The sequence below is a fragment of the Kwoniella botswanensis genome, chromosome 1, assembly GCF_036426115.1.
Source record: "Kwoniella botswanensis chromosome 1, complete sequence".
Lineage (NCBI taxonomy): Eukaryota > Fungi > Basidiomycota > Tremellomycetes > Tremellales > Cryptococcaceae > Kwoniella > Kwoniella botswanensis.
The window spans coordinates 11,711,362-11,737,260 of record NC_088599.1 but is presented as its reverse complement, the minus strand read 5'-3'; the positions used below and the strand labels follow the sequence as shown (position 1 = coordinate 11,737,260).

At 46.1% G+C, this 25,899-nt stretch overlaps 10 protein-coding genes across 10 annotated transcripts; 6 read left to right on the top strand and 4 right to left on the bottom strand.

The window, feature by feature from the left end:
* Positions 1 to 634: 634 nt before the first annotated feature.
* On the top strand, positions 635 to 2,972 carry L199_004426 (uncharacterized protein; the record flags this gene model as incomplete). Its single annotated transcript, XM_064890153.1, has 10 exons — positions 635 to 865; positions 931 to 1,225; positions 1,309 to 1,419; positions 1,472 to 1,582; positions 1,649 to 1,854; positions 1,915 to 1,979; positions 2,028 to 2,111; positions 2,166 to 2,353; positions 2,420 to 2,568; positions 2,655 to 2,972. 10 exons carry the CDS (start codon positions 635 to 637, stop codon positions 2,970 to 2,972), a joined length of 1,758 nt encoding a protein of 585 aa, XP_064746225.1.
* Positions 2,973 to 3,353: 381 nt separating this feature from the next.
* L199_004425 (uncharacterized protein) lies at positions 3,354 to 4,628 on the bottom strand (the record flags this gene model as incomplete). Its single annotated transcript, XM_064890152.1, has 6 exons — positions 3,354 to 3,707; positions 3,761 to 3,852; positions 3,903 to 3,991; positions 4,045 to 4,109; positions 4,168 to 4,514; positions 4,577 to 4,628. 6 exons carry the CDS (start codon positions 4,626 to 4,628, stop codon positions 3,354 to 3,356), a joined length of 999 nt encoding a protein of 332 aa, XP_064746224.1.
* A 304-nt stretch (positions 4,629 to 4,932) lies between these two features.
* Positions 4,933 to 7,709, top strand: L199_004424 (uncharacterized protein; the record flags this gene model as incomplete). The annotated part of the gene is made up of 15 exons (XM_064890151.1): positions 4,933 to 5,073; positions 5,138 to 5,220; positions 5,279 to 5,726; positions 5,768 to 5,875; positions 5,934 to 5,961; positions 6,075 to 6,095; positions 6,154 to 6,183; positions 6,242 to 6,472; positions 6,520 to 6,623; positions 6,668 to 6,713; positions 6,767 to 6,859; positions 6,916 to 6,939; positions 6,996 to 7,152; positions 7,213 to 7,475; positions 7,540 to 7,709. The coding sequence occupies 15 exons, from the start codon at positions 4,933 to 4,935 to the stop codon at positions 7,707 to 7,709; spliced, it is 1,947 nt and encodes a 648-aa protein (XP_064746223.1).
* A 770-nt stretch (positions 7,710 to 8,479) lies between these two features.
* On the top strand, positions 8,480 to 9,216 carry L199_004423 (uncharacterized protein; the record flags this gene model as incomplete). The annotated part of the gene is made up of 3 exons (XM_064890150.1): positions 8,480 to 8,566; positions 8,775 to 8,997; positions 9,080 to 9,216. 3 exons carry the CDS (start codon positions 8,480 to 8,482, stop codon positions 9,214 to 9,216), a joined length of 447 nt encoding a protein of 148 aa, XP_064746222.1.
* Positions 9,217 to 9,431: 215 nt separating this feature from the next.
* L199_004422 (uncharacterized protein) lies at positions 9,432 to 11,623 on the bottom strand (the record flags this gene model as incomplete). The annotated part of the gene is made up of 6 exons (XM_064890149.1): positions 9,432 to 10,071; positions 10,143 to 10,381; positions 10,453 to 10,873; positions 10,946 to 10,985; positions 11,061 to 11,250; positions 11,309 to 11,623. 6 exons carry the CDS (start codon positions 11,621 to 11,623, stop codon positions 9,432 to 9,434), a joined length of 1,845 nt encoding a protein of 614 aa, XP_064746221.1.
* A 627-nt stretch (positions 11,624 to 12,250) lies between these two features.
* L199_004421 (uncharacterized protein) lies at positions 12,251 to 13,352 on the top strand (the record flags this gene model as incomplete). The annotated part of the gene is made up of 7 exons (XM_064890148.1): positions 12,251 to 12,354; positions 12,426 to 12,450; positions 12,511 to 12,559; positions 12,624 to 12,702; positions 12,762 to 13,198; positions 13,263 to 13,286; positions 13,336 to 13,352. The coding sequence occupies 7 exons, from the start codon at positions 12,251 to 12,253 to the stop codon at positions 13,350 to 13,352; spliced, it is 735 nt and encodes a 244-aa protein (XP_064746220.1).
* A 21-nt stretch (positions 13,353 to 13,373) lies between these two features.
* Positions 13,374 to 15,247, top strand: L199_004420 (uncharacterized protein; the record flags this gene model as incomplete). Its single annotated transcript, XM_064890147.1, has 11 exons — positions 13,374 to 13,382; positions 13,436 to 13,488; positions 13,563 to 13,758; positions 13,832 to 13,853; positions 13,919 to 13,964; positions 14,074 to 14,128; positions 14,187 to 14,257; positions 14,309 to 14,442; positions 14,523 to 14,770; positions 14,854 to 15,117; positions 15,188 to 15,247. 11 exons carry the CDS (start codon positions 13,374 to 13,376, stop codon positions 15,245 to 15,247), a joined length of 1,158 nt encoding a protein of 385 aa, XP_064746219.1.
* Positions 15,248 to 15,458: 211 nt separating this feature from the next.
* Positions 15,459 to 18,995, bottom strand: L199_004419 (uncharacterized protein; the record flags this gene model as incomplete). Its single annotated transcript, XM_064890146.1, has 16 exons — positions 15,459 to 15,968; positions 16,025 to 16,093; positions 16,163 to 16,211; positions 16,299 to 16,543; positions 16,620 to 16,728; positions 16,790 to 16,981; positions 17,062 to 17,249; positions 17,300 to 17,357; positions 17,439 to 17,506; positions 17,581 to 17,790; positions 17,852 to 18,187; positions 18,237 to 18,247; positions 18,305 to 18,355; positions 18,409 to 18,571; positions 18,633 to 18,751; positions 18,818 to 18,995. The coding sequence occupies 16 exons, from the start codon at positions 18,993 to 18,995 to the stop codon at positions 15,459 to 15,461; spliced, it is 2,556 nt and encodes an 851-aa protein (XP_064746218.1).
* A 721-nt stretch (positions 18,996 to 19,716) lies between these two features.
* L199_004418 (uncharacterized protein) lies at positions 19,717 to 21,937 on the top strand (the record flags this gene model as incomplete). The annotated part of the gene is made up of 10 exons (XM_064890145.1): positions 19,717 to 19,854; positions 19,916 to 19,985; positions 20,043 to 20,090; positions 20,146 to 20,248; positions 20,307 to 20,548; positions 20,607 to 20,927; positions 20,992 to 21,249; positions 21,326 to 21,608; positions 21,669 to 21,734; positions 21,802 to 21,937. 10 exons carry the CDS (start codon positions 19,717 to 19,719, stop codon positions 21,935 to 21,937), a joined length of 1,665 nt encoding a protein of 554 aa, XP_064746217.1.
* Positions 21,938 to 22,685: 748 nt separating this feature from the next.
* L199_004417 (uncharacterized protein) lies at positions 22,686 to 25,072 on the bottom strand (the record flags this gene model as incomplete). Its single annotated transcript, XM_064890144.1, has 15 exons — positions 22,686 to 22,715; positions 22,787 to 22,901; positions 23,032 to 23,125; positions 23,178 to 23,185; positions 23,237 to 23,280; positions 23,344 to 23,441; positions 23,502 to 23,607; positions 23,672 to 23,686; positions 23,755 to 23,912; positions 23,980 to 24,146; positions 24,203 to 24,391; positions 24,452 to 24,462; positions 24,525 to 24,682; positions 24,741 to 24,840; positions 24,896 to 25,072. 15 exons carry the CDS (start codon positions 25,070 to 25,072, stop codon positions 22,686 to 22,688), a joined length of 1,470 nt encoding a protein of 489 aa, XP_064746216.1.
* Positions 25,073 to 25,899: the final 827 nt, after the last annotated feature.

The window sequence follows — 25,899 nt, the reverse complement described above, 5'->3', positions numbered from 1 at the left end:
CCAAGAGGAACAGGTACTCGCAGCTGTATGGCAATCCCTGGCGCAGGTCCTGCTTACCGGTTACCGGAGTAATCGCGTACAGTCCAAGTAAGACTAACTCTATCACTCCTCACCAATTCCTTGCGATCATGCCCTCTGCCCCCCCCCCCCCCCAATTCCCACTTGATGACATGTTCCTCTTGTCGGAAATGACCGACCTTGTGAACAGTTACGGCACAATTCATCATGATCGAGATTAAACTAAAATACGTCGGACCGCTCGAAAGATTACGGACCGCCAAGAGGTGAAGCTATTAATAGCACCATCTCAAAGTCGAAGCGTGCATTTTCAGCGATAGCTGTACTTCGGATCTCTGGTATCCACCTAAAGGGTCTCACATGACTGCTTTGTGCATGGTCACGGAGCAGCATCTCACCGCAATCCTGCCGGAACATAGATAGCTGATATTGCATGCTGACCCCTACTCATATCGCGATGAAGAGCGTATTGGACCCCATGGTACCCCTCAAAGGCGCGAGTCCCATTCGGTCAGTCTTTGTACCGTCTGTTCAAGCTATATAAAGTGAAAGGGATGCCAAGGATTGACCCCCATGGGCCTCCTGACTAATCTGATCACTCACAATTCCATATACAATGGTCGGCGTCACTTTCAAAACCCAAGCTACCGAGACTGTGAGACTGACTGAAGAGCAGCTCCAAGCTGTGTCTCACCTCGATCCTGAACTCGTCCGTATCGGTCACGAAGTGGTTCAAAGACAGAAGAAAGAGAGCTTCATCCAGGCTTGGAGAAATCATGGAAGAGCTGCTGGATGGAGTGTGTTCCTGACCAGTGCTCTGTTGATGGAAGGGTTCGATACCGCCATCGTGAGCATCTCCTACAAGGTCATATCGAATCTCAAGCTGATCGAGAGATTTGATTCCTTCTTCAGATCAACTCCTTCTTTGCCTTGCCTGCATTCCTCAACTCTTTCGGAACCAAAGGCTCAAATGGTAAACTTACTATCCCTGCCAACTACCAGAGTGGTTTGGTCAATATCGCCTATGTCGGCCAAATCATTGGGCTGTTCTTGAATGGTTGGTTACAAGAAAGATATGGATCAAGAAAAACCTTCATTGGCGGTATGATCCTCATGACTCTTACAATCTTCCTGGCGTTCTTCGCGGTCAGCTTGAATATGCTTCTGGTCGCTGAATTGGCCATGGGTATCCCTTGGGGAATGTTTCGTGAGTCTACGGTTTTCAATCAGACAAAGCAGTCACTCCATATTTCATACCGGATACCTAACTGACACCTGGGTATCGATCAGAAACACTCTCTACCGCCTACGCAGCTGAGATCTGTCCGATACAATTACGAGGTTACCTATCCGCTTTCGCATCTGTCGGATTTGGTGGTGGAAGTTTCATTGCTTCGGGTGGTGAGTCCATTTACCTTGTGGTACTGGTTTTTATAATGACCCCGTTACACAGTTCTTCGAGCCTGTCTCCAAATTTCTGGTGAATACGGTTGGCGACTGCCCTACGCTTTACAATGGGTCTGGCCAGTACCTCTGGCTCTAGGGTGTTATTTTGCTCCAGAGAGTGAGTCTTCCGTCGAATCTATCTTGCACAGAGTGCGAAAACTAACATGTCCTGTCTTGTGTGTAGGTCCTTGGTGGTTAGTGAGAAAGGGTCGTTTCGAGGATGCTGAGAAAGTACTCAAACGATGCGCCAGACCTGGATTTTACGCCGACAAAGAAGCTGAGGGATATGTGGCGTTCATGCAACATACTGACTCTCTCGAGAAGTTGGATGCGAAAGGTGGAAGCTGGGGAGAGATGTTCAAGGGAGTCAATCTGAGAAGAACAGAGATTGTGAGCACCACGATTCCTGCTGATCTACATTCTCCCGGCTGAAACTTTTTTGACTTACAGATGTTCGGCGTGTGGTTGGTCCAACTTTGGAATGGAAACATGATCACTGGTCTTACCGTTGAAATGTAAGTACGGTGTGCCATGCACATGTCCTGTGCTAATTCCCCTTTCAGGCTGGAAAACGCTGGAATGTCTACTACTGGCGCGTTTAACATGAACTTGGTACTGTCCGCTATGGCGATTGTCGGTGTCGCTATGTAAGTCCGATGTGGATGCGTGATTTTGCCATATGGTACTGACTGCCCCTGCAGCTCATGGGTCGCTCTCGGATGGACTGGTCGAAGGCCGATCTACATTGCTGGTATTGCCCTCGAAGCTTGCTGCTTGTTACCTATCGGTATTCTCGGCACCATTCCTCAAACCAATGCTCGACTTAACGCTATGGGTGCTTTGATGATCATAATCAATTTGCTTTTCCACTTCTCCCTAGGACCAGTCTGTAAGCATATATCTGAAATGACAAAGGAAAACACCCAAATGACAATGACATGGTCTCTTTATTTAGGTTACTCTATCGTGGGAGAGCTTCCTGCATCAAGACTTCGAAGTAGATCAATTGTACTCGGTAGATTCGTATATGTAGTCAGTGCCATCATTGGCTCGCAACTTAGAGCTAGAATGGTCACTGCCACAGCGTGGAACTGGGGTGCCAAGGTGAGTCTAATTCGAACAACATCATCCTCTACATATAACTCTTGTACGACTCATGATACCGTTGCTGATGACCTCTTCCGAAACAGTCCGCATACTTTTGGCTAGGATGTAATCTCGTCTGTCTCACCTGGACATTCTTCCGTCTACCTGAAACTGGTGGATTCTCATTCGCCGAGTTGGATATCCTCTTCGCCAACAAGGTGCCAACTCGACAATTCACCAAAGTCAAAATCACTCACGAAGCTGTCGAGATCGGTACGGAGAAGCAAGCTTTCGATCATGATGAGAAAGCCGAAATTGAACATGTTGAAGGTGGTGCTCAGGGTGAGACTGTGCTAGATGAGGAGGAGAGAGCGGTGGTCCAGCATGAGCCGGTTCCGGGACACGTACCCACCCTTGCGTAATTGGTACAAGCCTTGATTTTCCAATCCGACTTGATGGGGTTTAGATGGTCGTGATTTCTATATGTATGATCCAGGACATTACCGGTGATACATAACATTCTTATCTTTCCTTTCTTTTGGTTGTCTCTCTTCGCTTTTGGATGGCAGAATTGGAATTGTATAATTAGTATTGGTGATATACGCGGTGAGGAAGCAAGAAGCCAGTAAGCATAAATTATCAGTAGGTCTGTAGCTCCTTAATGCCTAGAGAATAGTGTAATATGTAGTTATCCGAATGAATGTGTCTCGGTGCTGAGTAGAGTTTATCCTCCTATAAGCGACAAAACAGTTGCATAGTGATATCATCCTATCTACAGAGATCCTGATTTATCTATCAAGTACCTAATCACGAACAGGAAGAGCGAGCTTGATCGCATCTTCAAGACTAGGTTGCCTCTGCTTCCATTCCAGAGCTTTCGCCTTCTCACTGACCTCCATGAAAGAATTGGTACCGAACATGTACATATCCCCTTGTCCATCTTCAATGCTTTTAGCTCCTGGACTACGGATATCGCCTCTAGCGTGCAATTGATCACCCACAAGCTTGATGATGGGCCCCCAAGTATGTTGATTAAGACCGGCGTAAATAAGATTGGACCATCCGTGAGACTCGCTTGTAGCTTTAGTAGACTCAGGATTGGATAGCGAGTGTTTCATCAGAAGGACATAGAGATCGGTAAGGTCTTGAACGTGAACCTGTAACAATGGTCAGCATGGGTATCCTTGCCAAGTTCCGTCGATACACCTACATTTCCCCAGATGTTCTCCCCTTTACCAATGTAGGCTGCTTGGCCAGCTCGTTTGGCATATCGGACGTAAGCGGGAACTTGAAGGGACAGCTCTGCAACAATTGATCAGCTCCTGTAATGTGCGTGAGGATGAAAGGCTCACTGTTACCTGGACCAGTGCCTTGACCGTATACCGTGGGTGACATGACGATATATGCTGAAATAATTCCTCGAGCGGCAGCTTTAGCGATACTGTGATATTCAGGTCAATGAATGTCCTTGAGCAAAAATTTCAAGCCACGTACATCCTATCGCCACTATGGAAGAAGGCCGTATCCGGCAGGGCTTCCCACCTTTCATGATCAGAGTCCTATCAAGTTTCCCATCAGAACAAATGTCGAATATCATCTAAGTAGATGATGACCTACCTTCCAAACATCTGTACCAGTCTCACCATTACTGCCATACATGATTGAACCAGTACCGGAAGTTTGTAGAAGGACGGGTTTGACCTGAGTAGCTCCAGAAGAAGCTCTTTGCTCGAGTCCATCGACCAAAGCCTGGATGGACGCGTCTCCTCCGGCAAATGGGACCGCAAAGTTGACAATCACATCGTACTGAGAGGCTAAACCTTGAAGGAAAGTGGCATCTTCGACATTGCCAACTACCACGTTGACTCCCAAAGGTTCAAGCAAAGACTTCTTAGTATCCTCTCGAACTAAGGTGGTGATACTGCTAGGTTTATACTCTTTGAGAAGATCGACCAACAAAGTACCTTTATGCGTATGTGATCATCAGCTTGATTCCCAAAGCCACCCCTAGTGGCATCCCGCTCACCTCCGATATATCCGGAAGCACCTAGGATAAGGATTTTGAGATCAGAAGACATCGTTAAGAATGTGAGATTGTTGAGTTCGTCTCTGAGAAGTGCTCGATGTAAGTGACTGAATGATTGGTATAATGATGTTACGTCGTTCTTCAATGCCGTCAAGTATTTATACCTTTTCTTCGTGAAGGATTGTTAGTTGATCGATGATAAATGCGTGTGATTCCTCGCGGAAATTCCGCCACCACTTACGGAGTTCCCATTTCAGGCACTATTGCTATGTTTACCTTCGCTTCATGTATATCAGCACCTACTTCACTTGTTGCCCTTTATCCTTTACTCACCATTCAGAACCAAGCACCTTAGTATGACAAACCCGTCAGGATCCTCCGGTGACCTAACGGAACCACCGAGCACCGCAAATAAAAAACGAAAAACTACCACCGCAGAGGAGAGACCAGCTAGGAGGGCGTTGAGTTGTACAGAATGTAAGAGGAGGAAGACCAAGGTGAGTCGAAACATCACGATCTGACTAGGCTACCCATTATGCTCATCTTCATCGTCACTTTCAGTGCTCAGCACTGGGCAAGACTCCCTGTGACTCATGCATACGTAGAGGGAAGCCTGATGATTGTCGATGGGAAGGAATGGAGAGGTGAGCGTTTTCATCTGCTTGTCATCGGTAGGTGTCGTGATTGATCACTGCTTGGTAGTGAGCTTCGTGAAGCTGGACGGGCTCATACTTCCTCCAAGGATATCGACCAGATATCTGCCTTCAAAGAGCAGATTAATCGGCTCGAAAAGCTCATCGACACCCTGGGCGACAACCTCCCATCACAATCCCAGGCCTCTCAAGCACCAACATCTGCTCATCAGGACGGGATAACCTCAGGTAATAGTCTAGAATCAGCAGCTATCGATCTAGAACATCTCATTGTTGGACCAGGCATCCGTCCAGGAATAACAGAGACTCTGGGATCACCATCCAAGCAGGCTCAAAGACCGCAGACACCTTCTTCGTTCCCACTGTCCTCTTTATTCAGCAGTGCCTCTTTCGATCCGGATCTCATCACCGTTCTTCCACAACTACTGCCCAATTCACCAATATCGCAAATACTAGCAGAGGTCTTCTTTGATGGTCCCATAAATTCCTCATGGCATGTAAGTGCGGTATTCCAAACAAGGAGGGCTGATCCTTTCAGGCTATCGCCCGTCCAGCTTTCGAAATACAGTTGCGCCAATATAGTACTTTGACATTAGATAAATTGGAGCTGGAATTGGACCCGTTATGGTTCGCTTTATATTTGATGGTGAGTCCAGATTCATGTATGGTCTTGGCGCTATCCTGAGCAAGCACTCCAACAACAGGTCTTAGCCATGGCCGTCAAATTCGCCAGTGCCGATCAAAAGTATATCATCTCTAATATCAATGCCGATTCTAACTATCTGCCCACTACCCTCTACCATGCTAGTATCAAGGCTCTTGACAAATCTGATTACCTATCAAAGCCCCAAGTGGGACACATCCAGGTGCGCCTGCAGTCCGAAATACTACTTCGAACATTGCTGAACAGGGAATCAATTTTAGGTATCGATTCTTTACATACTGTTCCTCTTCGTGAGTTTGGATGGATCATATCAGACGCTGATATTTCAGCACTTTGGCCATTCCACAGAACAATCCAGCGTTGCCCTCCGACACCTCGATAGTGCCATCACTACCGCCCAGTGGCTAGGACTGGATAGCTTGAAGGATTCGTTATCATTTTCCGCTGCGGATGACCCGGCGGTGTCCGTTTTACCGCCTAGACATAAGGTCGAAATCTGCAAACAACTGTATCACCTGTTGAAGTTTATGGATGGTACAATCTTCAAACGACCCGGCCTATGGAGGCTGGCAAGTAACGGTAAGCGATGAAGATGTGAATATCAGACATCGCTAATCTCCATCAAGACGGCGCATCCCTTCCGTCCAACAATGATGATCAAGATTATGAACATTCTGATAGGCCGTTGGAGAAATCTATTACCGTGATGACTGAAGCCAGCTTATCAAGGGTAAGTGGTTAGAAAGTGATTCGATGTTGATCAGACAAATGCAGATCGGAAGCACTCTTGTAAATACCATCAGGAGCTTCACCTCGAACAGTGAGTGCTCATACGTCTGTAAGGGATTCTCAGCTGATGGACGTGAATTACAGAGATCATGTCTCTTCATCAAGTAATCACGTACGATACTGCTCTGGAAAAGCTTTTAGATCTCATCCCGTTCGTAGCGGATGCACAGACAAGCTGTAAGAAATGCAGATATGGGGTGACAATTAGTGGAAGCTGATGCGAGCGTTCTCAGGGATGATGAGGACTTTGCATTGCAGTATGTCCTACTCATAAGACACATATCGAATGCAGCTAATCTCTCGATGAGAATAGGTATACTCTATAGGTTGATTCGTCTACATCGACCCACACTTCTGCGCGGATATCAGTCACCCGAATGGAGATTTTCGAGTAACGCTTGCGTGAGTAGTGCAAAGTCGCTCTTGAGAGTACAAGAAGCAATGGCCGCATACCCGCATCTCAGACCTTCGTAAGTCGACTTAGCGACTGCGCCGAATGGCTCATCGGGACTGACATGCACGCCAAGCAGCTTCATCAAGCGATGGATCATGGGCTCAGCAATCGTCTTGGCCGTTCATTCCATCGTGCAGGACCTTACCTTCGAAGATGTCATCTATGAATCTCAGCGGATCTGTATTGGCACATTTACCGAATTATTACCGCCTATAATGGCTTTACTGAATACCGCGGACGAATTTCGGCGGGCTGCAAATGCGGGAGGTGATAGATACAATCTGGATGTCGATCACTTTTTCAAAGAAGTTCGGAAGAGATTATCTCCAACCGGGAACGGTGAGCTCAATAGCAGGCTAAGTGAGTTGAGGAATATGGCTGATCCAGGATACTCGCGAGACAGACGATGATCAGCAAAATCAGCAGAATGGATCAAGCACTATGTTCGACTTCAATTTCAATCTGGATTTAGACCCCAACTCTATGCTCCCAAATTTCGACTTCTCATTCCTACAAGATAACCCTACTGATTCCACTGGTACTTGGGAGAACATGGAGTGGGGCTTGATATAAGGGTAAGTTTTCTAACTGAATCTTCAGTTCTCAAAGTAGTTAGTCAAATACAGCTTCTAACACCAACTCGGGCGCATACTTTTTCAGCCATCCGAGCGATGGGGATCGTACAATGCGCGGCCCTTCATGCACGTCATGGGTATTGATAATTACAGATCTTGTCTTCAGCAGCTCAGTGGCTATTATTGGGATCTGTTCTGTCACTTGATCCAGCCACTCATTATCAGCCAAATGGCGAATTCGCAACACAGTCGCGTTAAAGCTTTCGTCCATAGTAAGCAAGATCCGGATACATCTTTGCAGATCGAGTGTGAACTTACCACATATCGGAACCCAGGAAGCTGAAGATCGGTTTCTTCGGCAAACTCGTCGTCCGGGCTGTTCTGAACCTGACCTTCCGCTAAGAGTCTGTCTCGCCTCCTGCACTCTCTGACATAGTAGATAACGGAGGATCACCAAGAAGACAGCTGATTTGCCTTCATCAGTTGTCATGCAATTACTTAGAGAAACCGATGTGCTCACCTTGAAGAGCAATACAGATGATATCGGCAACAAATACTGATCTGTAGGCTGCAGTTTCTCCGGTTTTCACCATGAATGGTCCACTGATATTACCCAAAGCGTACCCTAGGAACGCGTAGGACGACAATGTGATTCGTTCGGTATAGCCCGAACGGTTGAATCGTGGTAAGGAGAGGCAGATGAAGAGACAAGTAGCGAAGGGCGGGAACAGATATACTAAGCGCAGCATCAGTGCATTGAGCGAACTGATGTTACCAAGGTTGTACTCACCTCCTGTCAGTAGACCCGCCACGTTCGAACGGGGGAGCACGACCTGCAAGAGCAATCCAATAAAGGTAGGTACCAGCATGCCAATCGAAATTTAGATCCGGCCATTGGGGATTCTCTGAGCAAGCCATCCACCGAAAAGAATACAGATCATGTTGATGAATCCCTGCTTCACATACGGTTTTCGAGGAATTTAGATTACTGCCAATATCGTAAGCTGATCTCACTTGACTTGTATTGCGATAATAACACTCACCTGCATTTACTTCGTTCCAGGCCGATACCCTCTCTTTGATATCTGGACGATACTTCAAGTCTTCAATCCATCGTGTATCAGCACCACCACCTGATCAAAGGCATCTGGATCGATTGGGAATCCTATTCTTCATCAGACCCAATAACGATGTTCTAGTGGAAGTTGTCAAAGACAGCCCCTTATTGAAACGTGAAGGCGTAATAGAGTCACTTGAAGAGAGGAAAGATCCTTTGGATGTTGGAAGTAAGTTTTCTGAAACGAATTGGTCATATCATATATGTAACATTATTCAGCCAGATGCTGATTTGAGGAACTTGTACTGTAGCATGGGTGAAAGAGCGTCAACAGCATATCTTCAACAACATTTACGATATTACTGATGCGGGACAAGGCAAAGATGGACAAGAGCGAGATGAGCTGGAAGCCGAGGTAGCAGGGATCAAGATCAAATATTGCAATTGATCTTCAGACTTTTCGTTTTCATCAGTCTGTACATGATCACAAGCTGTATCAGCCAATAATACAATATCTGACCACTTACCTATCCATATACAATGTATTATATATGCATTCGAGTGAGATAAGGTGATATAGACTATTGTCATACTTTCTGTCACTGGTAAACATAGGACTGTTTGAACAAATGATGCCTTCCCTTTTTATCAAGTTATTGCGGTTTATACCTTTTTTAACCATACTTCAGCTGCCTCCTCTACGTTATTTTCGACAACCTGGGGGTCCGTGATTCCACTACCGGACTGCCAAATACCAAACAGCCCTAGCCCGTTGTCTTTGAACACAGCTGAACCGGGACCGTAGGTGATAAGTGTCGATCCGTTCTTAGTTTCGCTCCCATTGGGGTAGAGTGGGGCGACGAAAGAAGCAGTGACATTGAAGATAGGTCCGTCGAATGGAGTGAAGATGTAGTGCGTGATGAAGGATGATGAGTCCGTGTTCTGATAATAGTACGTATCATTGCCAGGAGTTAGGCCAAGCAAGGTAAACCTCTTGTTGATGGCTAGAAGAGCATCGGCATCTTCTAGGTTGGATATAGGTTGGATATTGAATGTACCATATGCTTCATCAGAGTAGTGTCCTACAACGGACTCCGCACCAAGAGGCGTACGGAGAGAAGCGGTAGTGTTCGTGTTGGCTGAAGATGAAGTCGTGGAAGTGGTAGATGAATTGGAAGCAGAAGAAAAATCTTGAGAAGTGGATGAAGAGTCGGTTCCTTCGGTACTTTGACTTTCCGCCATCCAGCAAGTTCGGAAAAAGTGTTCAATTCCCAGTTTATCTCTGGCAAGCCCAACAATGCATCTAGTAAGATTTGCTCGACCATTGTGCACATCTGTTCGCCGTATGATTGATCGTTGACTATGACCACGAACCCTACTCCAGCATCTGGCACTCGGGTATTGTGGCTGAGCTGACCCCAGACGGATCCATCGTGTCCGTTGATACTGTATCCTCGGTAAGTATACATGTACTGGCCTAGACCGTAGGTATAGGCACTGGTAATTCCTGGGATGACAGGCTGTTTCGTGAGTACGGTTTGACTGGTGGTTGTCGCGGGTATGATAGTGGGAGGAAGTACAGCAGGAGAGAGTTCCTCTTGGAGCCATTTGAACTGCAATGAGTACGATCATCAGCTCGGAACATTTGTAGAGGCGCTGGTGGATGTTCAGTTTGAGGACATACCATGTCTTGACTGTTGGTTATGGCACTTCCTGTCGTAGCTATCTTGACTCCATCCGTACGATCCCACCAACCGATACTCTTCAGCTCACCAGCACAGGGTATCAAACTTGCATTACCACCTTGTTTAATGTACGCTTCCGAAGCAGCCGTACAACCCGCAATATCAACGTCTTCATGTACGAACCCGTCGGCAATCTTGAGGCCCGATTCGACTGCTTGAGTGTGATTGTAGTATGTATGAGTCATTCCGATGGGATCAAATATGTGAGTCTTGACGAAATCGACGAACGAGGTACCGGTAAGCGTAGAGACGACTTTGTCCATGACGATGTAGTGAAGACTTTGGTACTGACCATCGTGTCGGAATGGAGTGGATGGTCGAAGATATTTCATTCGAGAGATGACTTCTTCGACTTCGAGTCTGACAGTGGGATGACATCAGCATTTCAATATTGCCCGGATAATGGGTCATAATGAATCTCGTTCGACTCACCCCATCAAGTGGTCATGTCGTGGTAGTCCTGATCGCATAGCTATACGTGAAATTACAAGGTAATATGTCAGCAATTCGCCAATAATTGACATGTACTATGAGGTCAATATCTCACACAGAAGATCCACTATGTCCGCGTTTTGTCCAGCATATTCATCCAACAGGCCAAATTCAGGTATTACGTCTTTGATCTTTGTAGTATATGTGAGAGGCTGACCATCCGGTAGGGTAGTACCATTCTCGATGAGCAGGGCAACAGCAACAGCAGCGAAATGCTTGGAATTTGAACCGAGGGCGAACAAGGTCTGAAGGACGATTAGAAGACCAGCTTCCTGTCATGCCAAGATGGTTTCCAAAACTCACTTGGTCATCGAACGCATCACCGAATCTGTTAGCTTGACCTAGTGCGATACTCTGAGTGGCCCACCCAGTCTGATTACTGCCCGTCTTATTACCCATATATTCCGGCGAAGCAACAACGGCAATATTGATACCTTTCATGCCCCATCGGGATCGGATACCCTCAAGCTTGTTGACTATAGTCTCATCCACAATAGTAGCGGAGCTAGCGGTGGTATTAGATGAAGAAGCATCTTGACGAGGGGTGGCATGAGGCAGTGAATTGACTCGTGAGATTAACAGCACTAAGATCGTCAATAAATGAATTGGATATAACATGTTGAAGTGTAGATGTGAGGTGTGTTGGGGTATATCTCACATTGTCTAACCGCATTTTGCGCCTTATATACCTTGACATGTCGGACTTGTACCTAGGCATCATGATAGCTGATACACGTCGGACTGATGCCAAGAAAGAAGTCTTGTTATGAGTGTGCTATCGGGATCACCGAGACCGCCGACGACTAGTCCGAGATGACGTATAGATACACTGATAAAGAAGCTAAAAGTGAAAAACCCCCTTAGATCCTTTCGTTTTGCACCGCATCTCATCGGACTGTCACTACTACTCGAGTGGTCTTCTCCATGATCCGCAAGCTTTACTCTGAGGAGACCGTATTTCACGGATCATTGGCATGTATACCTGCTTATGCTAGCAACGCTTCACCATCAAGGATATTGGGGTGATCGAGCATCAGTATGTGTGTGTGCCTGAGAGTGAGAACAAGGAGATGGAGATGGACGGATACTCCGTGACTCGTGACTCCGCTCGGACCGGGGCACTCAGGCGGGATGAGGGGTTATGCTTAACCAACCATGTCTGATTCTCGTACCAACGTGATGTTGATCAAGATCTCATGACATTCATATGCACACGCTGCACTTGCATGATCACCAACGGGCAACATGTCTGCGGTTCATCCTTCATCTTCGACGAGCACAGGTCAAGTAGCGGTGGGGAACGCACTGAGCACCGGAACCGGGACCGGCTCAACAAGGTCAAAGCTGGCGTGGGTTACTCCTTGGCTATCTGAAAATATCAAGAGGTATGAGGAGCTGACCCGGGCTTGCTACTAAATAGATGTGCCGCATGCAGATTCAACAAGGTGATTCCAGGCAGGCAATGAGTCAGTATGCTATCGCTTACTGATATCTCGAATCTCCAGGTCAGATGTCTACGGAATGAGGGGTTGGATCATGCCTGTATGCGATGTCGTAAGTGTACGGACTTCTCCAGTAGAGCTTGCTTACATTAAAAGCTGAACGAGCTCTTTTTCAGTGCGATATGGGTTAGCATGCACACCACCAGCTGTCAATAAGCCTCGTGGAAGACCACCAAGAAAGAGTAGTAGTAACGGGTGAGACACTCCCCGCTCTGGTGTCATTGTTGAGCTGAAGTAAATTGCTTCCATTTCAGAGTCAATAACACCACTCCACCGTTGTCATTACCTCTCGGATCCTCCTCATCCTCCATCCGCCCTATTCAACTACCCAATACTCTAGATATGAACCTGAATCAGCCTGTCTCAAGCTATACCAACATACATCCTTCAGTTTCTTCGTACTCCTCGTCTCATCAACAGAACCTCAATCAGCACGAACACCCGTCCCTCAGTCCAGATCATCGTCGGCTCAGTACCAGTGTATACCCAGCTGTACAGCCTTCACCACGATCATCAGAAGCAGAAGCCAGCGCTACCAATCGCAACCTTGATATCTCGGAGTATCTGGATCCGGCAGATCGTCCCATACAGCTTCACGGGCCTAGCTCGCCGTTCTTCCTGAACTACACATCGAAGCATACGAAACTAGAGGACGATGATAGTCCACATGGAGAAGCGAGGGATGATCCAGGTGAGTAAAACTCAGGGCAGAAATCGAGCTGATAGTCAGTCAATCTGATGATCCTGTCGGAAAGTGAAGCAAGGGCGTTGGTACAGCTGTGAGTAGGCCCTTCTGATTGAAGGTGGTACTGTGCTGATAGACAGTAGATTTCACGATCGGCTGAATCATCTGGTAGCTGTACTGGATGCCAAATGTGAGTCCATTCAACCTGTAGTATCATCCATCGATTTTGACGACACCTCACAGTACACACCCTTTCCTACCTCCGATCAACATCTACAATCCTCTTCAGCGCCGTCGTAGCAGCCGCCAGTAAATTCGCTCGACCCGACCTGCACGCCACCCTCTTATCGCATACTCAGACGCTGCTCAGCAGAGCGATCAACAATGGAACGGCCGATGTCGGGGTGGCGCAGACGATTATGATATTGATGTATTGGAAATTACCGGCTGATACGTCTTCGTGGAGGAAGATTGGGATAGCTATAAGGATGGGGTATCAGCTTTATTGGCATGTACCTAGGACGCAGCCTTTGCCGGAGGATGAGATGATGGCGAGGAAGATTCTGGTGAGTCGTACTGGCGCATAGTATGCTCGATTGCCATGAAAGAAATCACTAATTGAAGGTTGTTTTTAATCAGAACTCGGAGAGGACTTGGATGTGTGAGTCCAATGTCTTGTAAAGTTTCATATCCCCATTGACATCGCTTACCTTGCTGTCTGTATAGGTCTATTCTGTCAGTATCATCATTTTCATCTGTCAGATCAGGATAAGTAATTGACTTCTGATCGGTGAGAAGGTTTTGACCGATCGTGAGTTCATTGATCATGTAAGTCCAAAGTAGAGTATGGCTGTACTGATGACGAACTTAAATCATACCAGGTTGAGTCAAACATATGGTCTTCCATTCGCAATACAGCCCAATCATATGATGGATGTGAGTGATTCAAATACCTCTTGTTAACTTTTCCATCTTGCTGATGTCCCCATTATAGGCAGGTAACTGGGCTAGAGAGCATGTCTACCTAGGTCCTTCGGTTGATCTACATCTCGCTTCGTCAATCGAGTAGGTCTGATCAGATATAATGAAGTACGACCCTGATACCTTTCACTTCAGATTGTGCAGACTCAAAGATCAGTGGCGCGCGATCTGCGATTCCACCTTCCAGTCTCTGGCATATAACGATGCGGCTTTGGAAAGCGTACATGCGCAATGTGAGGCTTTGTTGAGCAGATACTGGAGGAAGGAGGGTGAGTGTGGTAAACCATCCCACGTGAACGACAGTATGACGATGCCGGTAATTCGAGTCAATGTTCACGATATGTTGTAGCTCCTCCGGCAGGATTTGAATACGAGAAAGAACATGTCGGTCTGTGGGCTACCCTCGATTTTATGCTTACTCTCAAGAGGCATTATCTTGAAGCTTCACCCAACGATCCAATCAGGATTGACGCCTGTCTATCTTACGCTTCGAGAATCACTGATGAGATAGACGCCGTGGCGGACAATGGTGATCTGGAGATTATGCAGGACACTAGCTCGGTCATGGCATCGTCCCTTACCATGCTATTGCGAAAGGTTAGTGAAGCTATACATGCATTTTCCACTCTCGTGTAGGTATGAGGGAAAAAAAGTCACTGATGGTCTTCTGGTGGTCATAGATATTCCATCTGTCCAGCATAACTCAGAAACTACTCATCATCACTCTTCTCCAACGTATTCTCACAGCATATACCAGAGCATCCGGAACAGAGGTCAACACTGCTCCAGCCTATGTGGCAAGATTCGTCCAAAGAACGCTAAGAGCCATAGGGATGGAATCGAAAGCTGGGTCTCCGATGAGAGATCAAGTAGGAACTAGTAGTGGAAATGCGGGAGAGACGTTGTTAGGTGAAGGTGATCAACCGGATTTCATGGCCCAGCTGGTATGTGGGGTGGTCATTCTTTGGATTATCAAATCTGATGTCTGGCTGATGGGACATGGGTATCGTACAGCAACAATTCATGGGAGTGCCGGATGAGATTGCTGGAATGAACGATGATGATTACTGGTAAGTCCTCGGCAATAATCATAGGGTGAGGAAGTATCCCGCGACTGATGATGGATTTGCATGGTTACAGGGCTACTTTATTCACTGTATAAGCAGGGAGAAATTGATACTATTAACTTTGGGAAAACTAGGACAATGAGCGGCATTAATTGGGACAGTCATTCCTGGGGATCTGTACATTATTCCATTTAGTCTGTAAATCACGTATGTACTACCTACGCAGATCCATCCCCAAGATATCGGAACATAACATCCCTCCCCTTCAACCCTTCTGCTCTTACTACCTGATCGTCACCTGGGAACAAATCCAGCGCTTGATCTGACCATGCACATTCCTCACCCTCAACGTCCAAAACTAAGCCTTTTACCGGTTTCTCACAAGATAATATGACGTCGTCCCCTTTGACATCGATTTTTAGACCAGGTTCAGAAAATGCAAGGTACTTATAAGGTTCAGGCCAACTTGAAAATCTAGATTCGACTTGATGTGGCTTATCTGTCAGGTGTAATCGGGCTTGAATGACAATCGGTGCAGGCATTTCAGATTCATCCGTCCGGGTGTTTTGTCCCGGTACGTTACCTTGCCATATCTCCGTGGAAGCATTGGGTCCAAGTTGAATATCGAAGCTTTTCCGATCGCGTTGTTTTGTGTTCAGGTTGTATGTCTCAATTACGACCTTCACGTCCACATATTCGAGAGTCGAATTACATGCCCATAATTCCATCTGGTTTGCGTCATAGGTTAGTGTTCGGGCAGTCAGGGGACATGAAAGTATCTTACGTGTTCTTTGATTTGGAAGAATGCGGAAGTGGATTTGTCTCGATATTCTTTGACATGTTTACGAGTAATCTGTTCGAACATACACGAGCTCTGGTCAGTGGTTGGGACTTTGAGCATCTCAGATTAGGGCACACTTACTCCAACAGTGAACGTCTTTAGTTCTCGTGCAATTGTGAAGAACGAGGGCCTGATCATCCAGTAAGATATCAGTATCGACGTCTGTAAGGTTGTATGACTTGGTGATGACGGATTGATTATTTGATGGATTGCTCACTTTGGTCTAAGATAATAATCTGCAATAGCCCAAGACACACAAGGCCAACAATCGTTGATCTGCCATACCAATGCTCCAGAGGTGTATTCTTTCCCACAACCTTTGAAATTCCTCCTCCACAGTCTATACGCTGCTGATAGACATTCCGCCTGCATGATCTGGGTATAGTAGATATAACTTGACATGTCAAAGGCGTGACGGAAGTTCTCCATTAGGTATAATTCCAGACGACGTTCAAAACCGTCCTATACAATACAGTAGCCATGATCAGTAATGATGCGGGCCTGCATAGCATTGGAAATTAAATGTGAAAATACTTACAGCTTTATTGTGATTGACTGATATTCTTGATTGAGGGAACAACTGGGATTTATCATCACTCCATTCGTTGACGGTCCGTATGTTGGGGTATCCTTGCATACCAAATTCACTGCAACCAGGGCAATAACAAGATTAGGACATATCCCGGCGGCATCACCTGGTACACTTACGATACAAATCGACCGGCCAACTTATCCCAATTCGACCATGGTTCCTGAGTACCATGCCATACGTTCCACTGATGTATATCACCAACCGTCTGATCAGAAGAACTCTTCCCTCCGTAAGGACTGCTTCGATGGTAGAAGATGGTGGAGAGTCGATCTACAACTTCTGGTAGAAGGATTTCATAGATATGTCGGCTTGATACTCGAACATCAGCTACATGTTCTCTCCAGGAATCGATGGAAATCAATCTCAACGATGACAGTACATTACGTACGCTGGGAATTTAGATTTCATATAATCGCCTGAATTATCCTCATAGTCCATCACCCCAATCGATTCGGCCAAAGCATAATCTTCGTTGTTCCCTGCGAAGATTACCACAGATGGATGGTCTCTGAGACGAATCACAGCTTGCTCTGCTTCCGCTTTGGTACTTTCGTTGAGTTTGGGGTAAGATGGATACTGATCTTGAATCAGCAAAAGAAATTTGATATTTGAGAAGATACACTTACCAGTCCACAACCAAACATGAAGTCCTGCCAAACTAGAACGCCATTCTCGTCGCATGCACTATAGATGTAAAGAAAACAAGGAAACAGAGGACCAAGTCTGTCAATAGCGATTTCTGCCATAGTGTGTTATTGATCTCACTCGTATAGTTCTTCCGCTTCGTATACCCCTCCACCCCATCCCCTCAGCATATTCTGATTACCCTTGATCTGCAAATGTATTGTACATTAGCTGTCCAGCCCATTACCTCGGATCGGTAGTCGTAAACAAAGGTCAGACTTACAAGCAGATTCACCCAAGCCCTATATCTTGCTGGATCAATGTCCGTTAAGAACGAATCTGCTGGAATCCAATTACTGCCACCGCAGAATATACGAATCCCATTTACCTCAAAGATGAAGCTGGTCCCTTCTTGTCCTTCTAGTGGCTCCTGAATGACTTTGGCCGATCGGAATGCTACTCTCTTTGTGATCATGTCCAGTGTATATCCACCCTGTATGTATTCATGTTAGTGACTTCAATACATGTGTGTTCTTGTAGTAGAATGTACCCACCCGATCCTTCAACTCCACTTCCAAACGGTATAAAGGCTGATCGCCATATCCTCGAGGGTACCACCCTTTGGCTTCTTGGCCCAGATCCCACCTCAGCTTTTCAGAAGCGAGATGTTTCCTTGCAGATCGAATAATGTTATTATTCGAGTCTACCAAAGTGAAGTCAAGTAGATAGTCCCTCTCTTGCTTATCAGACAGAGACATTGCTGCCGTCAAAGTAGCAGTATCATATTTCTGACCTGTTAATGTGATATCAATCCGTACATCTTCGATTCGTACATCGTAAATCTCGAGGTGAACACCCTTCCAGGGTCCAACAGTCATCATGACAGGTCCCTGCGATTCACTAGTAAGAGCTGCTATCCTAGCTCGGTATCGTACTTACCCAGTCCCAGCCTATGAGATCTCGTCAGCGAAAGTTGACGCCGTTCGAGCAACTGCATCATTACGCACCCCATCCATATTGTGCCTTACGAGAGTAGAGACGGTTTGAAGCGCCGTTCCCTAGATACCCATCAGTACTTGCACTTGTCATGTTCAACAACAATCAGCCTCACAGAGTGGTTTTGCACCACCGTTCTGGGCTTCAGCTTTACTTGCTTCGTGCCAGGGGCTTTTGAAATGCAGTTCCAGCTGGTTGTCATTGGCTTTGATCACACTTTTGACATCGATCCGATGCGATAAGAACATGTTCTCGGTGTTCGCGATGTGTTCACCGTTCTATCATCGACATCATCGTCAGTAACACTCCAGCAGATCGTAAGGCAAATGTATATCCCACCAAATTGATCGTGCAGTAGGTATCTAGTCCATCGAGAACCAAATCGACGTGTTCATGATTAAGTCGTGATTCGTCAACGTCGAATCGAGTCTTAAAAACCCAATCTGCTTCTTGTATCCCTATTGATGCCATACAATCAGCCTGGTCGATTCAAGGCTGCTTCACATAGTATAGACCTGACGCACATTGTACTTTCCATTCGTTCAAATCCTTGTGCGGATCAGGTATCCTGCCTAATCTCTTCAGCTCGACGTGAACCGAGGTTGGGATTGAACAAGGATTCCATGACTCTTTTACGTCTGGCCAGTGCTCAGATGAGACTTGGCTGAAGGTCCAATCTTCGTTCAAAGAGGTCTTCAGCATTTTTATCGTACTGTGATTGTTGCCTGATGTACGAAAGAGTGGAACATAGTCATTCACTCGAGCGACTTTCGGTATACATGAAGTTCGAAGGAATGTTATCTGTAAGACACGTGTCTGCTCTTACGGTACGGTCCGCCTCGGGACAACTGCTTGGCAGCCAGCTTTTGCTCGATGTCTGGCTAATTCTCGGCCCATTTAGTCTGGGAGATTTCGCTACATCTGATCTTGAGGCAAGCTTGATGACAAGTTCTCAAGCTTGCGCAAGTATGCTTAGTGTCTCGTCAAAGTTCTCACACGCAGTCATTTTCGCAACTTTTCGGACTTTACTCCCGATCATTGTGAAACGCTGACTCACCTGATCATCAAAATCGTCAGAATTGATCTAATGGTACCTTGTTCCCTTTTGGGGCTTCGTGCGGGGCTGTTACCCTGTTACGGGAGGGAACGCGCTATCATGAAATAAGCTATAACACTCGGAGGCAAAACGCAAAACGCAAAACTCACGGCCCGTTCATCAAGCATCGGTTGATTTCTTCAAAGGAATGTTCAGAAATCGAACATCTCAATCGTCGTTGTTGTCAAGTATAAGAAGCTAACCATTATATCATGTTCTCAAAGACTTCGAAATCCTCAAGCTCTCAAGCAAACAAGTTCAAGATACTAAACCACTCCTCCAGTACATACTGACTAACAGTCTCATCTACTTAACTATTATATAACGATGTCGCTTCACGAAGTGATCTCACATCCCGGTGAGCACGAGAAGGATATCAAGACCTTCGATCAACATCACGATACTTTGCCTAATGTCCCTAAGGCTACTGTGGAATCTGGAGCTCAAGTCAAAGATGTCAAAAATGTATATCCATCATCGCCTTTGACATATATAGCGCAGATGTTGACGTTGTTTCATCGTTTAGGCCGAATTATACGCTGCTATCCACGAAAGTCAAATCCCTCGATGGAGCAAACGATCCATCCACCTCTACTGTAAGTATCTCACGAGCTCTACCTGGAGGTCTCATCTTCGCTGACTTGCACTACCAGTCGCCGTCTTTGTCTCATTCTGTTGCGCGTGCGCAAATGGTTACGATGGTAAGTAGATCGTCGGCACTTAGACTAGATCATCTTATTGAATTGTTCCGCACAGGTTCACTCATGACGGCCGTTCTCGCTATGCCTCACTTTCAAAACACTTTCCACAGTGATACAACTGGTCCCAAAGTCTCTGTCATCTTCTCTTTATATACTGTGTGAGTTGAGCCATATACTCGGTACTTGGACATAAGCTTATCTATCTTGGGATGATAGCGGAGCCATGGTTGGTGCCCCTTTCGCCGCCATCCTTTCCGACAAATTTGGACGACGCAGGGCCATGGTCTGCGGTAGTATCGTCATCATTGTCGGTATGATAATCGCAGCTACCTCAAAGCACGTCCCACAATTCGTCGTCGCTCGATTCATCCTTGGTTTCGGTATAGCTATCATGACAGTTGCTGCGCCTGCATACTCCATCGAGATTGCTCCTCCTCATTGGCGAGGAAGATGTACAGGTGAGTTATACAATCGACAACGAAATTATCGGCAGTACTGATTAGACATTGTAACAAGGTTTCTACAATTGTGGTTGGTTCGGTGGTTCCATCCCTGCTGCTGCGGTGACATACGGATGCAACAACATCGATTCCAACCTCTCTTGGCAATTGCCTTTAATCTTCCAAGCATTTGCCTGTCTCATCGTGCTCATCGGTGTATGGTTCATCCCTGAATCACCTCGATACCTCATGGCCAATGGAAAGGAAGATGAAGCTGTAGAGTTCCTGGTCAGATACCATGGTGCGGATGATCCCAACTCGAAGTTGGTCCATCTCGAAATCGAAGAGATGAAAGAAGGTATCCGATTAGATGGTATAGACAAAGTCTGGTGGGATTGTGAGTACAATTTACCACGTTCGGTGACCAAGCGAAGAGACTTATCATGGCCGAGAAAATCTAGACCGACCCCTCTTCCTCACTCACAATGGTCGATGGAGGATGGCTCAAGTCATCATGATTGGTGTATTTGGACAATTTTCAGGAAATGGTTTGGGTTACTTCAACACTGTCATCTACGAGAATCTGGGTGTTACCAGTGTATCGAAACAACTCGCATATAACTTGCTCAATTCTGTTGTCTCGGCCATTGGTGCTCTTACTGCTGTATCTCTCACGGATGTCATGAACAGACGACCAGTGTTGATCATCGGTACCTTGGGTGAGTGAAATCATGATGTCAGTGGCATCGATATCAAGCCTGGGACCTATGCTGATTGGCCACGATATACATATAGGTTGTGCTATCACATTGGCGATCAACTCTGGTCTGTCTGCCAAGCTCGATTCTCAAACCCAGAGTGGCAACGTCACTCAGAGTGTCGCACAAGGAGCTCTCGCAGCGTATTTCCTGTTCAACATTGTCAACTCCTTCACTTACACTCCTCTCCAAGGAGTATTACCTTCTGAGGCACTTGACACCAATATGAGAGCTAAAGGATTGGCGGTCTACGGATTCGTCGTCAACGGTATGGGGTTCATCAACCAATTCTGTGGACCTATCGCTCTTAGGAATATCGGGTGAGTAGCAGACTCTTTCAACCAAGCAGGTCTGGTGCGTTGGCTGATCTGGCTGATCAGCTATAAATACATCTACATCTTCGTCGGATGGGATGTTATCGAAGCTATCTTATGGTACTTGTTCTGGTAAGCCACATAATCCGCGATGCAACTTGCTGCATGAATGCTGACCGTCAAGATGATGCATTTCTAGTGTCGAATCACAAGGTAGGACCATCGAACAACTCGAATGGGTGTACAGCCAGCCCAATCCGGTAAAAGCTTCCCTCAAGGTCGACAAGGTAGTCATAGAATCTAGCGGAAAGGTGGTAGAGAAAGTCGAGGCTTAGACCTTGCAGTACTCTTCGCCTCACCTTTTCCAATTGACTACAATTCGTGACTTCTTAATTTCCCTCGCACCACTCGGTCTCTTCTTGTTTCTTTCTGTGTCATTGAATTACTTTGATTTCTATTCGTCTTCATGAACGGTGTTTTTTTGGAAATCACAAAAACGATTTTATAGACTTTAAGTTATATTTTTGTATTCTTTGGCTGTCGGATATTGGATACATGAAATTTTGATGAAGAATTTTACTCAATGCAACCACGTAGCGATATTTTTCCGTATGTCAACTCTCTACGGGTACTACTAGCTACTTGAATCCATTACACTGTCTCTCGCGGGGGTTTTTCTCTTTTTTTTTGTTTCTTTTGGGTCCCTCCTCTGTCGTTCGCTTCGATATTTCCTCCAATCGCCTGACGGAAGGTTCGATCGAAGTTAGTGGGATTATGTATAAACCTTAACGCAAGATACCGCTCCCTTGAAATTGTAGTTCAGGGACTCAAAGGTTTGATGGATCAAGACGTATCGTAGAAGACTTTCTCAGAACGGGTCGATGGATTTCATATACTTAGGACGAATCGTCTTGGCTTGCACTTTCAAGATCGCCGAATCCAATTCATGTTCAGTACAGAAGAAGCTTTTCAAGTGCTCCATTCAGTCACAACCTCAAAAGCATGCATAAACTTATACAATATACCAAAATTCCCAAGAAGATATTCTATCCCTCTGAGTATATCTGCTCTTTGGTGAACAACTCACTTAGTGGAGATGTTATCCTTGAAGAACTAGATGACGGTAGCAGTATCAGTGGAAGATGATTTCAAGAACAGGACGAGGGAATTTCGGATAAGCATACCTTCATCAAAGACGTCGCCGAATCTTTAGGTGTCCTCTCAAACGTTTCATAGTCTACGTAGACACTGCCGAATCGTGGGACTAAGCCAGACGCCCATTCGAAATTATCCATGAAGCTGTAGATGAAATCAGCATCTGCTGCTTTATCTATTCGCCATATATGAATTCTTCGTACTTACGACCAGCTGAGCATAGTCTCATAAGTCAGTCACGAAGTCTTCGTATGTCCTGGTTGGTATGACTTACCCGAAGTACGATCTAACGTCGACGCCATCAATCTGTACGGCCTCTTTCAAAGCTTGTGTATAACCGTTATAGTACTGGACTCGACCCTCATCATCTGCTTCTGCGGTCAGCTATTTGAGCGATGGTATGACTTGTGTGACACATACGGATACTGCTATGATCGTCAGCAATGGATACTTAACGTGCAAGTGATGATTTCACTCACGCTTCTGCTAGACTGAGGGTACTTTCACCTTTGATGGCCCAGCCCTATTTGACGGAACATGGAAGGACGTTAGTCATGCGTTGACTCTACAAAGCAAAATGACTTACGTTCTCAGTCATGTAGATTGGCTTCTTGTACCGTTGATACAAGTAGTTTAGTAATCTCCTGAATCCCCAAGGTACATCACGGAGCCATCCTAATTGAGCTACAGTCCTTTCATCAGTTTGGTTGGCAACATGCACGTGAGGGGAATGACAAATCTCACATTTGACGCCAATCTCAGTTCCATCAGGTTTATCGAAAGCCATTGCTGTGTATCCAGCAAACTCGTCTTCTGTTCGGGTAGCTTTGATGGTATTGGTAGTGTAAGTCTGATCACAGGTTGAGATCAGTTACAGCCGGCCACATGAGTCCTTGTCAATGAGTGGTACTTACGTTGCAGCCGTAGAACTGATCCCCTCAAATACATCAGCTACTTTTTGTATAGGGGAGAAATGGTATCTAGAATGCAAACTTACCTCTGAACTATCTTTCAGCAGATCCAGCTCCTCCTGGCTGAACTGTGGTAATCGGTCACCTAGGATGTCGATCATCGATTGAGGGTATCTGCCGAGGTAGATCACATCGGCGAACCATCCGACGGCGAAATCCATCTTTCTTTGGGCGGCTTCCACATCTGCACATGCGGCCATCCATCAGCCTATTGCTGATAGAGAGGGGGGGGGGGGGTTAACCACACTCACTCTCTGCCGACTCATCATACGGGTCTGTCCAATCTCCATTCAGGGTAATACCGATCATACCGCCCTGTTTAGCTTTATATTTTCTTATATATAGTTTGGCGGCTGATGCATGTGCAATCATCAAGCTTTGACCGACAATCCAAGGTTCGGTGTTTGATACATGACCCCTGTGATGTAGGGGAGAATGAGTCACGATCAATCGAACGCAAAGTCCTGAACCTACGGAGCGAATTGTCCGATACCGTGTCCTAGCACAGCAGTACACCAGGGTTCGTTGAAGGTCAACCAGTGTTTGACTCTGTCTCCGAAGAGATCAAAGCAAGTTTTAGCGTAGTGAGTGTAATCCTCAACGATTTTCTCTTTGTCCAACCATCCCCCATATCGCTTGGACAATTCCAAGGGAAGATCCCAGCTAAACATAAAATGCTGCCTCAGCATAATGCCATCTGTCGTCCCCTTAAGTCTCGCTCACTGGTACAAGGTCTACAGAGAGCCATAAGTCAGCCTCAGTCTCGATTCGTCGTATGTCCACCGATGTTGCTCACCACGAAAGGCACGAGACCGACTTTCAGGCATTCATCAATCAAATCATTGTAGAATCTTATTCCCTTCTGGTTGACTGGATCGCCTTTTCCACCTAATGGTATCACTCGAGGCCACGAGATGGAGAATCGATAGGAATTCGCTCCAAGGGATTTCATCACTATATTGTTGTCAGTTTCTTTGTTACTACGAGTCACAAACAATTTGTATGGGCCTACAAGCGATGTCTTCCTTATATTTCTCCAAGTGGTTACAGGTCCTCTTAACATGTGAACCATCTCTGATATTCCCCGGTCTATCGCAGAATTCATCCCATATCTATGACAATGTGAGATTAGGGATCAGGTTAAACCCAAGAGGTGACTACACCTACCGAATCACCTCTTCCTGATGCTTTCTCTGCTTCAGCTCCACCACCTTCGATCTGCGCTGCGGCTGTTGCGAACCCAAATAAGAAGTCCGTAGGTAATGCTGGAGCCTGGCGAAACAGGTCAGCGGTTGGTTCCCCTCTGAACGCCAAATATCCGTGACTTGGGCTTACGATGGTCATTGTTGCTGATCTTCCTAGGTCTGTCGCTATGTATATCTCTATCTTGGTGTACAAGTATATTGTTTACATCGTGAGCTCTGCAGGTGGACATAAAGATGTTATAAGTAAACGATAAAGTGAAAGAGATACAGTAGGATATGTTCGGCTCATTACTGTTCGGTGAATAAGGCTTCATTCCAGCATACTGTACGCGGTTCACGGGGAAATCGGTGATCGGTACTTTTCACCCGTGAGAGTGTGCGTGTGCAAGTCATTTGACAACACCGTACTTTTTGGCCGGATAATGCACGTGTGGTATATCCCATGTCGGGCCTCGCTTGATCGTATCTCATCTCAGTGAGATATGGCGAAGGTCGGAACGGTCAGTCTGGCGAGAATTGTCATCCCGAGGTTTTGTTGTCCCGGATGTTGAAATGTGACACCTTTGTCCTGGGTTCAGTATAGCCCGAGCAGCCACGTCCTATCGGACCCCGCCTGCAGCCTATGGAAACATCTCACAGCACTTCATCATCCCTCGATCCGACACGTTGTCTCTTTGACCAAGAACTGGTGTCTTCCATACTTCCATCTGTTGGATCACTGATATACGATGGATGTTTTGTATACTCCACTGACTGACACGCGCCTATACTGACTAGGGTTTGCGCGCGCGCTTGTCTGTCTGATGTCGATCAAAACTCGGCTAAATCCTATAAGAGTGACTCGATCAAATCAGACAAGAGATAATTCACAATTTCACCCTTATCGTGTAACTATCATAAATATATAAGTCGTCATCTGGACCACAAGATCGTGTACCTTCTATACTATCTCTGAAATCGGTATCC